This window comes from Rhincodon typus, chromosome 13, assembly GCF_021869965.1.
Source record: "Rhincodon typus isolate 14 chromosome 13, sRhiTyp1.1, whole genome shotgun sequence".
NCBI lineage: Eukaryota > Metazoa > Chordata > Chondrichthyes > Orectolobiformes > Rhincodontidae > Rhincodon > Rhincodon typus.
Window position 1 is genome coordinate 33878339 of NC_063344.1, and position 13689 is coordinate 33892027.

General features: G+C 36.0%; 1 protein-coding gene across 1 annotated transcript in view; it reads right to left on the reverse strand.

Annotated features, from left to right (window-relative positions):
• The window catches only part of LOC109937702 (dynamin-like 120 kDa protein, mitochondrial), a gene marked incomplete at its 5' end in the record, with an annotated part of 103780 nt that extends 91303 nt beyond the window's left edge, over positions 1–12477 (reverse strand). The window contains 5 exons of the mRNA XM_048604588.1: positions 1877–1981; positions 4179–4232; positions 6159–6269; positions 8957–9033; positions 12417–12477. Of these exons, the coding sequence (XP_048460545.1) occupies positions 1877–1981; positions 4179–4232; positions 6159–6269; positions 8957–9033; positions 12417–12477 (408 nt within the window). The remainder of the gene's footprint in view (positions 1–1876; positions 1982–4178; positions 4233–6158; positions 6270–8956; positions 9034–12416) is intronic.
• Between the last annotated feature and the right edge of the window lie 1212 nt (positions 12478–13689).

Sequence of the window (13689 nt, forward strand, 5' to 3'; positions counted from 1 at the left end):
GGCTTGTAGGGTCTGAATGGCCTTATCTTGCTCCTTTTTTCTACATGTGCATTAAAGCTTTCATCAGAATTCAACTAAACTGGAAGTCTGAATAAGGGTGGATTAATGAAGGAAAGCCAGCATAGTCTGTTAAAGGCAAATTATGTTGAACTAACTTGGCTGTCTTTTTTTAAGAGATAAAGCACTACAAATTAGGTCTCTCAAAAAAGCTAAAGTTCATTTGCTAAAAGAAACAGTGGCAGCACGGATACGAAGTTGGCCGTTTTGCAGACTGGAGGAAGGCCTATAATGGCGTTCTCAAGGGTCACTATGAGGACCACTGCTTTTCTTCACATATATGAATTACTTACATGCACGGGGTACATCAAAATTAACAGATGACACAAAACTTGAAAGAATTAGCAACTTTGAGAAGGATAGTGATAGGCTTCAGAGGGTACAGACAGTTTGGTGGAATGGGCAGATATGTGGCAAAAGCAATTTAATAAAGACACATGGAAAATCATGCATTTTCATGAGAAGAGGTGACATAAATTCAATGGTACAATTCCTAATATGTACAAGAACAACCAGATCTGTAGTCTGAAGTACATGACCTCTACAGAACTTCGAAACTATTTGATCCAAATATACAAAAAAAAATGGACATGAGCTTGAACTGTAAAACATGGACAACCAAACCTCAACATAACATACAGATGTTAACTATCCAGGTATAAAGGAGTTAACTATAACCTTTCCAAAGTTTGAGTCCGCTGAACCTTGCCTCATAAAAAAGACTGGAAACAACATTATCACAAACAGTGGTAGAAGTAACTGTTTTTGCTTAATGTAACTAAAAAGACTGGAAGTAAGACTGAAATTCACCCAAGATCCTCAGATAGCACTGTCCAAATCCATGACCACTTACATCTCAAAGGACCAGGGCAGCAGATACATGGGAACTCCACCACCTTCAAGTTCTCCCCCCTCTTGCCAGGAGTAAAACCAGGAATGGAAACTCTTATTGGACATATATGCACAAATTTTAGAATGTGGCAGTTTAAAACTGTGATTAAAAAGGGATACAGGCTCTTGACCTTAACTAACTGGAGCAAAAAATACAAAAGCAAACAACTGATGGTTAACCGCTATAAAACACTGATTCAACCTCAATGAGAGCAATCTGTCCCTTCCTAAAGTGTAGGGCCAAGAATAGATGTGCAGAGGGTGCAGAAACAATTTATGAGAACTGCTCCAAGGTAAAGTACATCAGCTATAAGGATCAAATAGAAAAACTAAGGCTGCTCTCCTTATGGAAGATTGAAAGGATATTTGATACATGTGGTTAAAATCACAAGGGATCCGGGTTGAGCTGATCAAGAGAAACTGTTCCCTTGGGTTGACAGTCAAGAACCAAATGCAGAGATTTGAGGTGATTGGCATAAGAACCAACAGTAACAAGAAAATCCATTTTATACGGCAAATGATTAGGTTCTCACAGCGCCAGGGACCTGGGTTCAATTCCACCGTCGGGCAACTATCTGTGTGGAGTTCGCACATTCTCCCCGTGTCTGCGTGGATTTCCTCCGGGTGCTCCAGTTTCCTCCCACGGTCCAAAGATGTGCAGGCCAGGTGGATTGGCCATGCTAAATTGCCCATAGTGTTCAGGGATGTGAAGATTAGGTGGGTTATAGGCAAATGGGTTTGGGTGGGTGTTCTGAGGGTCGGTGTGGACTTGTTGGGCCGAAGGGCCTGTTTCCACACTGTTGGGATTCTATTCTATTCTATGATTCTGTTAAGAAATCGAATACAGGTCAACACAAGTTTTGGAACAGTGGGAAAGTGTTTTATATTTTCGAAGCATTTCTATTTCCAATTGAAAACACATCTTCACCTTCATCTTCCTTAGGTGAATGCCTTTGTCATCTTTCTGGAGAGCCTGTTTTCGCAACTCTTTATTTTCTTTCTCTAGACGTTCAAGAATTCTTTGATATTTCAGCTATAAAAAAGAAAAAAACAAAACAAAATCAATTAAACTCTTCTGTGGAAACAAACCTTAAATTCTGATTTTGATCATCATTCACGCAGAATGTGCACTTGTAATTTAGCCAGCTTGTGCGATTAGTGATTACATGGTAAGATGAAAAGTTGAGTGATTTTCGATCGTATATTGTTTGCAGCCTTCGCACTTGCTTACTGGTTTGCTAAAATGATGTGCAGTACAGTAAAAAAAAAATCAGTTTTTAAACATCATGGAAGCACCAGGAAATAGAAGTGTTATTGCATCATGGTCATTTTAATTAATCAGATTAATTACACCAACCCAGCAGATGAAAACATATTCAACCACTAGTGAGAAGCTCCAGCAAGGTACATCATGACAAAAGGCAAACAGCTTTCTTCTGCATTCTGGGGACAGCGGGAGCCAGTCAGGAAATGTCTTACATTGTCAGTCAACATTTTCAGCAATCGCTCTGATGAAATCTGTTCTCAATTGCTGAATAAAATCTAAGCTGCTAAAGGAGGGTGCGTTTATCACAGATAATTGTCGCAGTATTGCAAGTTTTGGTGAAAGAGAAAGACCACAAGGTTTGACACTGAATTGAAGTAGGTGTTTGTTAAAGTAAATAAATTGTGTATCAGGTATTCTCTACTAACTATGGGTATGGTTAAAACAGTGTCAGTGTCAATGCAAGCATGTCTGTGACAAATCAGCAATTTCTAGTGAACCAATTCAATTAATATTCAGAGCTGAATTTGTCTTCAACAGACATTTACAATGCATGTTTCATATACACAGCAATTCACCAGTTAATATTCAAATATAAACTATGTGCTGTACTCATAGCAACAGAAACTTACATTACAGAAAGAATGAACGACCTCACTGCCAACAATGAAGAGGTTCTTGTAATGAGTGAATGTTAAAGAGGGTTGGAATTTTGGTGCGGTGTCTTATATATTGAAGTTGAGATGGTAGCCATTAAGACCTGTTCTTATTCTGGTTACATCCCTGTTTTCAGTCAGTTGAGTTATAATTTCCTAACACAAAGCTTTTACAGCCAGCGTTACAAAATTGACAAGAATCAATCTCAAAATTTCCGAGAAGATAACCCAGATACCTTTTACTTTTTCCACTCTTGGGCACCATCTAGAAGCAGACTGTCACAAAAATAATGGCGCAGATATCTTCAAACAAATTAATAGCAGGGTCATGATACTCACTGTTATTAAAGTGTGCCGAATATCACTAATTTGTCTCTCCAATGTGTGTAATGAAATTACCATGAAAACAAATTAATCTTGCCAAAGCCACATGAAAGGACACTGTTAAATGAAGTGTATTATGTTCTTGACATACAACTTAACTTTGGAATCCAGAAAGGAAACAATGAAATTTTAGAGCCCCTAGAGCCCCTATTAAAACCTAAAATTCTGAACCTAATTTTTAAAATTGCTCTCTGAAATCTCTTTATTATCTCTTAATCCTTTCTCTGTGTGTACCTAATTTAACTCCATTCTACCCAATATTCTTTTTCTCTGTTCATCCTGTTTCTTTATTAATCCTTGAATCACATTGGTTAAGGAGAGAAACCACTTGGAACCAACATTAATGAAGTTGAAGATGCCGTGGTCTGTCATCGGGATCAATTTGCATTTTCATCAATTTGCAACACAAAAATCCACGCTGAAGGAAATGGTGAATAATCTAATTCAAAACCCTTGTTGTAATGCACCATTCCATTAATTTCTGCACCAGTAGATGTTTTGCAGGTTGCAAACATAATTTAAGAATCTGGAATGACTATTTCACAATAAAAAAAAAAATCTGCTCCACATTATCCCTTCTAACTGCCATAACACTAGATTGGAAATATCCAACCTTGTGGCATTATTGACATGCATTTTTTCAAAAGAAAAAGGCAAGAGCTCACCATCACGAAAAACAACCTGATGACCAATCAGCTTTAGATGGTCTTAAACTAGTAACTGACTTTATGACAAATGTACTGAAAACTATTATCCTAAGGTACAACAGGGATAATGGCATAAACAACATTACAAACGTTTGACGTTGGAGGTGCATTGTGTGCGTTACAGCAGACAAAGTATGCATGTTAGGTTTCCCCAAACTATATCCAAAACCTGAAAATAAATGTCAATCATGTTGATAATTAAATATTTACATTCATTACCTGTGTGCGGAGAAGTTCTTCTTGCAACTGTTCAGCTTTGTCCTTGTCCGAAACCTGAAAGAAATGAAGCAAATAAAACACCCAAAGATTAAAAAAAACTGTTGGAAACAAAATCTCTTTGACCTGCTCATTGACTCCAGGAAGAAAATGTTAATTGACATGCAATGTTTTTCTTTCACTTAAAATCTACCAGCAAGATAAACTACACAACATCATCAGCCTACCAAAATTAAACTTGATACCTCAGAATTATACTAACATTTTTATCACAAACACCATATATTGATCTCTCATTTATTCGTTTTGTAAAATATGGTATGCTAATTACAATTTCTTTGTGGATGTTAGCAAGTAAATTAGCAAGGGCTAATTTTTGTTTAAACCCAAGTTCCTCTCTGAACTACAGTCAATGCAAGTTATATGCTATGGTTCTGTTATGTTTCCTCGTAATGGTACATTATTTCAATATTGCAATATGTAATTCTTAGTCAGCATAATTTGTGATCTGAGCAAAAAACTGCTATTGCAGATCAGCTGCCCAGTATGGAAACTGACCAATTTTAATTCCCATTGATTTCAACGCTAAAGTAGTTTTGGTTTGACTTCACTACGAATTGGCATGTTCAAAACTAATCCTTGTTTTATGCATAATTAAATTTATTTCTGTATTTTGTCAGACAAATGTTATAAATGTTGACTCTGAATAATTTAAATTAGATACTTGGTAAATACGCATCTCAAACAGCGTGGTGTTAGAATATGAAAATAATGAAAAACTAGTTAAAATGGAGGTTGAAATTTTCAGAAGTGCAATCTTTTGTAAAAGTAATCAGACCATGGATTATTAATCTCATTAATCATGAGCAAACATTTGTTTTATTGCAAGGATGGATCTGTAGTAATTGTTTATCAATTGCTGTCCCAACATATGCACTTTTACGTTATGCAATTTGTTACTTCAATATACATTGAAGAGAGTTCGAAAATACCCTGTACTTTTGTATCTATTGACACCATTGTTGATCAGGTATGGTACAGAGTATCAATTATACAATGCATCCCAGGCCTCAAAATGTGCATCATGCAGAACCAGAAATTATTTTCAATTGCTTACAAACTAAACTCAGACACAGTCAGACATCATTTCATGACTTTTACTTGAACTGTAATGATGCAAGTCTGCAAAACTAAAGGCTGACAAGACTTTTAACCTCCTTGTTCTTTCATCCTCTCTAAATATACAAAAAAAATTGCTCTAAATGATAGATCTCGTGGAAGTGGTATAGCCTATTGAAATTCTTAATGTTTCCATTTTACAAGAATTTCAGTACTTCATTGTTCAGACCATCTACAAATATGTAGAGATGGAGATAACAATAATGTAATTGATGACTGTCTCCTTCAATTCTCACCACCACACACTCCACCCCTAAATTTTACTTTTGGTTAAGCTATATAAAGGATGACTCACGTTTCTCCAATTCCTGCCCCAAATGAAAGCAGTTTCTATGTAAAACAATGTTGCCAATTACAGTAACTAAACCGTCGACCTTTAACTTTTGCAGGCAATGACTTGAGTTGCAACTTCTGGGCCATTTCAAACCTTGCCGGATGAGTTTGAACTTTCCAAATTAAATATTTTTTAAAAGTTAATTAAAATATGTTAAGAGTTTATGTAAAATAATGCAATCGAGTGCAGATAATTTGAGAAATTAGATCAAAACTTCATGTACATAATCTGTGAATGTCCAAATAGTTAGTAAAACTGTTTGCACATATTCATAACAGCTCATTTCCGACATATATTGGTAAGTCTCATATCATAATTTATAACTAGCCATTTTTCAATTAATTTTGAAATAGTATTTCCTTTAATGCACAAAACCAATGAGCAATTCAAATATGCACAATATCCTTGAACATAAGTCAATACCAAGCGATCAAGCTTGGTTTATCTCAAATGATGATTCAATCTATCACCTTTCGTTTCTGTTGAGAGGAGCCAGAGCTTAACTGTTCGGCGACCCTGCGTGCTGCCTCTTCATGCTCCTGGATTTGCTGCTGGATTAGAATGAGCTCCCCAAGCACACCCTTCATGAGTTTTCAATGGGTGAAGGAGAGAATTAAGGAGAAAAATAAAAAAAAACACAACATAAAAGACAAATGAACACTTGGAAGGAATGGGATAGTATGTAGTGCTTAATGATTAAAGGACTGCTGCATTTGGTACCCATTAGTAAGAGGTAAGTAAGCTCAGCAAATCCAGCTTATAAATGTTGGTTATTAGGATCAGACAAAACAACTCACTAAAAATGACATATTTCAAATGACTACATACTTTAAAGATATTACTTAAGTCTTATTTAAGTAAAAACTCCTAGAATTTTGGATAACACCATGACTTCTGCAGATACCTCACATAATGTATACAGAGAGATTCTAACAGTGAGAAAATAAATATTGTAATGTTGAGGTTTTATGAAATTATTCTGTTTTAACTTGTATGTTTAATTTTATATAAATTGTGTAAAGGGGTCATGTAACTCTTTTCTGAATGCTGTTCAATAACACGGTTGGTTTCGTTGACTTAGTCTTCCTATTCTCATAGCAAAAAACTTGTTGAAAGATGCAAAATTCTCACACCTGGGACAAAGGGCCTACGTCTGTTGTGCCATGGAGGCATAGACATGTCACCTCTGGCTTTTAGACAGAAGAGCAGGAAAAAGAGAAGAGGAATAAATGGAAAGTATGTGTAGTCTTCTTCGAATGTATTCATAATACAAAAAAACTAAGAAAAATTACAGTCAACTGCAATGCTTCTCGATTTCTCCGAGGATATATTCCTACAAATAAACATGAATAATTCAAGAATTCTGAAAAAAAAACCCTCCTTATACAGTTATCCAATGCATTTCAAACACACAGCTCAGCCCTTCACATTTTTCATTGCCTGCTTTCAAATTCCTATTTGCCCTTCAGCACCATTCTAACTCTTGCCACTATCAATACTAATCATTGAGGATCTCAAAGAATAAATTCCGACAATTTCCAATCCTCCATATCTGAGCCCTTTGGTTGATGTAATCTTTTGGGCATTGGCGAGTACCGTTACTAACTCAGACAGCTATTCGAGTTATCACAATATCATGATTCTCCATAATTAGAACATTAGTCTGGATTTCCAAATTGTACAAAAGGTACCAATTGTCATTGAAGTAAGAGGGGAAAAGAAAGCCTCTATTCTCTATCTTTCCAAGACAAAATTTTATACATAACATTTGTACGAAAATTTGTTATTTATCAACATGTGTCAATCATTGTACTAGTTTGTTTCCTTCTGAGTTTAGTTTGCACATCAATATCTAAACAGAATGCTTAAATCATCATTTAAAATAAGACAGAATTCACTTTATAAGCTAGCCATTTAGGAAGTCATAAAGTAGCAAAATCCAGAATACAGTTAACACAACTTCCTTATACAATGTTTTAAGGAGCTGAAGCAATCTTGTCCATCTTATATAAATTCAGATCTGCAGAACAGAAATGTTTCACTGGTATGGATAAAGCAGTTCAAGTTAAATGGCAGCTCAATCACCTTCTCAATTAGATTATCAACTTTGATATTTATTGCCCCATGCTCAAATTCAACCAGTTTACAACAATTGCTGATTTTATGAAAGCAAAATCATGTAGATGTTGAAAACCTGAAATAAAAACAGAAAGTGATGGAGAAACTCAGCAGGTCTGGCAGTATCTATGGAGTAAGAAACAGAGTTAACGTTTCAAGTCCGATATGAATTTTCTTCAAAAGTGAACAGAGGTAGAAACATGACGGGTTTTATGCTATTCAAAGAGGAAGGAGAGGGTCAAATAAAATGGGAGCTCTGGGATAGAATAAACAAATGTGTCATGGAACAAAAGGCTAAGGGAGTAATAATGACTGCAGTAAAGTAACAAAGCATTGGTCCAGAGTGTGAATGACAGGATCATGGCCAGCTCTGTATGAAAGCAAAAACATGAATATAAGTTACAGACCGACACTTGGCAGAACAAAATAAAAATCAAAGTGGAAGACACAGTTCACAGTTTGAAGTAGGTGAACTGAGCCCAGAAGGCTACAAAATGCCTAATGGAAGACAAAGTGTGCTCCCCTCAGCTTGCATTGAGATTCACTGGAATATTTTTGCAGACCAAGGACAGAGTGGTGAGTGTGACACCAATGTGGTGAAACAGCACCTTAAAAAGGGCAAGCAACTAAAAGGTCAATGTCATGCTCATGGACTGAGTGAAGGCATCCTGCAAAATGGTCACCTGGTCTGCATTTACTCTCCCTAGTATAAAGTAGATTGAATTCTGAACAGTAAATACAGTATACTAAATGAATAGTATAACTAAATTGTTGCTTCAACTGAAAGGTGCATTTTGGGCCTTAGCCCGTGAGGGGAGAGATGGTAAAAAGGCATATGTTACACCTCGTGCAATTGCATGGGAAGATGACATGGAAGGGACATAAGGTGATGTGAGTCTAAGAGTGGACAAAAGTGTCACAGAAGAGATTCCAGATGCTGACAGGGAGAATATGATGCACTTGGTGGTGGCATCAAGCCTGAATTGACAGTAACAGCAGAGATGAATCTTGAATGTGGATGCTGGTGGGGTTGAAAATTATGACAGTGATTTTTTTTTTCCCTCAGTTAATTTTATCTTTAAAGTAGTCACAATATTCTATACAGAGCAGGTAACTTAAGAAAACACCTAATTTCTAACTATAAACTTGCCTTCTTATACTGTTTCCCATTGTTGTCAAACCCTTGAGTATCAGATGCTTTCATAGCAGTAGAACCTTCAGCAGAATCTGCAAAAAATGACAAGAGTTGACTGACCTTTACTATAAAACAAAACAAATAGAATACTCAATGACAAAATTACATTTAAAGGAGGGAAATTTGCAGTGAATAAACATGCAAACAGTAATATGAAGCTTATTAAAAATATTAATCCAGAAGTTTGAATTAAGAGATTTGAAAACTGTACACTGTCTAATTTTTGTGGATGAATCACAATGTCATCAATGTCAGTTTAGGAGGAGATTGTGGGGATTGGGAGGGGATCTGAGAAGAGGTAAAAGAGGTAAAAAAGGATGTATGTCTCCACTCCAATAACATTTTCTTAATGAGATGACCAGAACTGCATGCAGTACTCTAGATTGGGCTAACCACTGTTTTGTATTACTCCAGCATAAACTTCCTGTACATATATTTAGGGGGAGGGGAAAAGCAGATCAAGAAAGGTTAGCTTGGGCAGCCAAGGGCAAAGCCCTGCTGCTCATCTGAACTGCAAACAGTGCTGGAAGAGCACTTACCTGCTCTAGTTAACAGTCCTTCCTCCCTTAGGTTGTTCAGTTTTCTGAACTCTGGGAAGCATTGTCTACAACCATTAAATTTAAATGGCTGTTTAAAGCTGAAGCATAGGGCCTCATTAATGTACAAGAATACTTACCAAAAGTAATTGGTATTATTCAACACTTGATACACAAATATAGATTATCACAAATCCTAATGAAAAATGAATCAACCTTCTCAGTCACTGATTGGCTCATATCAATGACACTTCCTTTTAAAAAAAAGGGTTCACAGGATGTGGTAATACTGTTACTACTGGCATTTATTGGCCAACCTTTACGGTCCTCAAAAAGGTCCTAGTAAATCACCTTCCACTGCTGCAGTCATATGGTGAAGGAGCTCCCATGGTGGTGGGAGGAATGGAGTGCCAAAATTTTCATCACAACGACAAGTGGGCATTTTGGAGGGAAACCAACAAAAAGATGATGTCCCCATGCACCCACTGCTGCAATCTTTCTAAGTGGTAAAGATCCCAGGTTTGGGAGATTCTGTCAAAGAAGCCTTGGCGGCAACTGTAGTGCATCTTATAGAGGGTACACACAGAGAAGCTACTGAAATGGGCTACATTGTCCTGAAGTTTAGTCATGTGGTCAGCTGTGAGCATTTAGATCAGTCCATAGCATTTCACAACAAACACAGAAAGGAAAGCAATACACACTCAAAAATTCTCAGTCTTGATACTAACGTATGTTGAGATAATTACAAGCATTTAAAAATTGTAACAGAAATGTCAGCTACACTGAAATCTTGGGCCTGATAAAGCTCAGTCCTTGCATGAACTGAAATAAAAAGCATGCCCATTCAGAGAGATTAGCAACTGGGCTAAATCAATTTAGATCTATTTTTAAACATTCTATCTGAGCAACACCACAATTGATCAACCAGCATATAGTGACTTTATAAAAGTGTATTTGTCTCAATTGGGCATTGTGCTGTGAAATTAACTAACAACACCAAAGAATAATATGATTCTGATAGTGGTTTAAGCCTGGGTTTATTTTATACGGATGAAGTCCTGATGAAGGGTGTAAACGCAAAACATTGACTTTCCTGCTCCTCTGATGTTGCCTGACCTGCTGTGTTCCTCCATCTCCACATTATATTGACTCTGACTCCAGCATTTGCAGTTCTTGCTGTCTCCTTATTTTACTTGGAGGCTAACAGCATAAAATACTTATCTTCTGCTGCAAAAATTGAGGAGGATTCTTTTCCATTCATATATTAAAGACAAATGATGCACCATGGTGGGCAAATACTCTGCTAAACTTGTATTCTGAAAGTACAATATTTAAAGTTTAGCATATTAAAGCTCAGTCACTGCTTTCACGCTAAAGTATTCAGATCTAGTTTACTGGTACTTTCTATCTGCACTAACTACATACATAGAAATAATGCAGTAGGTCAGTTACATTTATCAAGCTGAGTAGGGAACATAGGCTATTGTACAAACGTGTCATGAACAAGCAGTTCCTATTTATTTTGGTTTTTGAATGTGATAATTTATTACCTCTCTTTTGAACAGATTTTAGAGATTTTCTTTGGCGTCAGGGATTTGTAAAATTAGGAACACTTGGAAGCAAAGCATTTCAAGGAATGCAAATGTTTGAACATATCTTGTGCCAAACTCCTATTCAGCAAACAAGATGAGAATTGTCCCTCACTCATTACTCCCATACATTTCAATGTCCAGCTGCATAAAATTGAACAGAAGCATTTTTTCTGTCCAGAAATCCAATTCGAAAGGTTACTGTATTGCCAGTTATTTAAGAAACACGATGTCACCAAAACAAATACTATGAAACACACGACCACAGGCAAAGATGCTCCTGGTACTGTTTATTTAATTTGCAGTGTTTTAAAAAATCATTTGAAGTTACTTGTTTAATGTTCACAGAAAGTGACTATATTTGAGATTACAAAAACTTTCACTTTACTACTATTTCCCTTTGGTAATGACAAGACACAACTCAACACAAGAGTTGTAAATTGTCTTAAATACTAAAATAACAGTTTCCCACTGCAAATGTAATACGTTAAACTGTCACTGAGTTGATACTGAAGTAATTTCTTTGCAACAACACTAATTGGCAATACTCACCTTCACTCAGCTAAATATTCTATTGTCCACTACTATTCAGGTTTTTCTTTCTGTGACAAGCATACCTGCCTATACTACAAGATGATAATTGAAAATACTCAAAGAAAGAAGGTGCATTCATGTCTTAACTGAGCTTAATCTGTATAAATTGCTGCGTTAGCTTTTGTTTGCTCACAACATTTCACAAAGAAGTTACTGAAGTCAAAGGAGGCAAATAGCTGAGCAGAAAGTTGTTCCCAGGCCTCTCAGGCAAACTGAAAATAATTTATAGACAGGTCTTAAGTAATGTATTTACATTAAGTCCATCTTTTCAGAAAATACAAAAGTAATCTGTTGTTAAGTGTAAAAAAACTTCGTTAATCTTTGTTAAATAGAATATTACTTGTTGTTTACTTATTGTTAACTGAGGGTTAAGTCCAATGGTGTTGCACCAGATGATGTTGGCCAAATTCTAGTGTTCCAAATGTGAAACATTCTAAGTGCTGGGGTTTACTTGAAAATGCTGCATTACTCATCAGTTTCTGTCTTGCAATCACCTAAAAGGAAACATTTCCTACCTAACAAAATGGAAGTTCTAGTAATCTCAACTTCAGTCAACAGTTTCAGGTGTCTAACATCAACATAAAATAAATAGCTTTAAATGATCAATGATAGTGTAGTTTAGATAAAAAAAAGTAACGGGGTTATATTTTAAATCATAAATCGGTGGGTTAATGACAACAAAAGGGATTCACACACCTAACAACAGAAGCAGATCAGAGACTCCTTTGACTTCATTATATAAACTTTCACCTGTGGAAAGGCAGCAAAATGAGAAAACAAATATAAATCACACCTTAAAGTAGTCTGCTCCAGTGCACAAATTGACTGAACAGAGATACAACTTGAGTCATTTTCCACAATTGTTGTGGAACAAATTTTTCTAGTAACGTGTGGTGGGAATTAGATCGATTCATTCTTTAGCATTGACCAATGTTATAGTTTTTCTTTTAAGACACTCTGCATGTGTCTTTTTATGCGATTTATGATACTAATTTTTTTATGAATTTACTTTACATTCATCCCAGTATTCTGCATCAGGAAGCATATCCTTTCACTGTAGCGCTACAAAACTGAAGGTAGTGTTTAACAGTCCTCTACAACATATTAATCATGACAACTCTCTATCAACCAACCAAAAAAAAAGGCCACTTAATTTTGTGTACTTCACCAGTGTCAATCAACTCCATTCACAAAACGGTGCAATTTGATCAATTACACACCACTGAACTTCAGTTACTATAGCTAACTAACAGAAAATCAGGCAAATTACCAGATACAACAGAACAAGTTATTTTCTCCCACAATAAAATCAGAATAATTTAGTGTCAGCAGTTCACTCATCAGTCACATAGCGCTTAGTCCTGGTTAAAGGTTTACTTCCCTGTTATAAGAATGTAACCTATCAATTTGTAATAAATATTATCCCTAAGAATTTTTTCAACCTCTGCATATTTTTACTGTGATTTCAAAAAACAAAGGAAAATTAGCCAGCCAGACAAAATCTCAAGACTTCAGCACTGCATCTGAAATCTGCGGATTCACTAATTCAACTGAATCAGGTTAAAGATCACGTTTTTGGGGACTGTGAACTTAGAATGGGAAAAGATACTGCTTTAAATCAAGGAAACTGTTTTATGAAGATGGGCACAGTTTTAAAAACAAAGTTACTGCAGTACATGGTGAGTTGTATAAACAATGTTGTCTCATATGAGCAGTAAGGGAGAAGTCCATTCAAATCAGCAACATCTATGTATGTGTTCAGGGCAATTCTACCCAGAGACAGTCTTTTGATTGACATTTATTGTGCACTCAGGAGAGCTCAGTATAGTAACAACCTTCTTGTTGGGTTCTTGTGGCAACATGTGGCATTTATATCTCTGAAGTAGAAGACCCAGGTTCAAGTCCTGTCAATAGTATCTCTCTGAACAGGTTTATTATAAAGTATCTAATAACAACCTGAAACATGCAG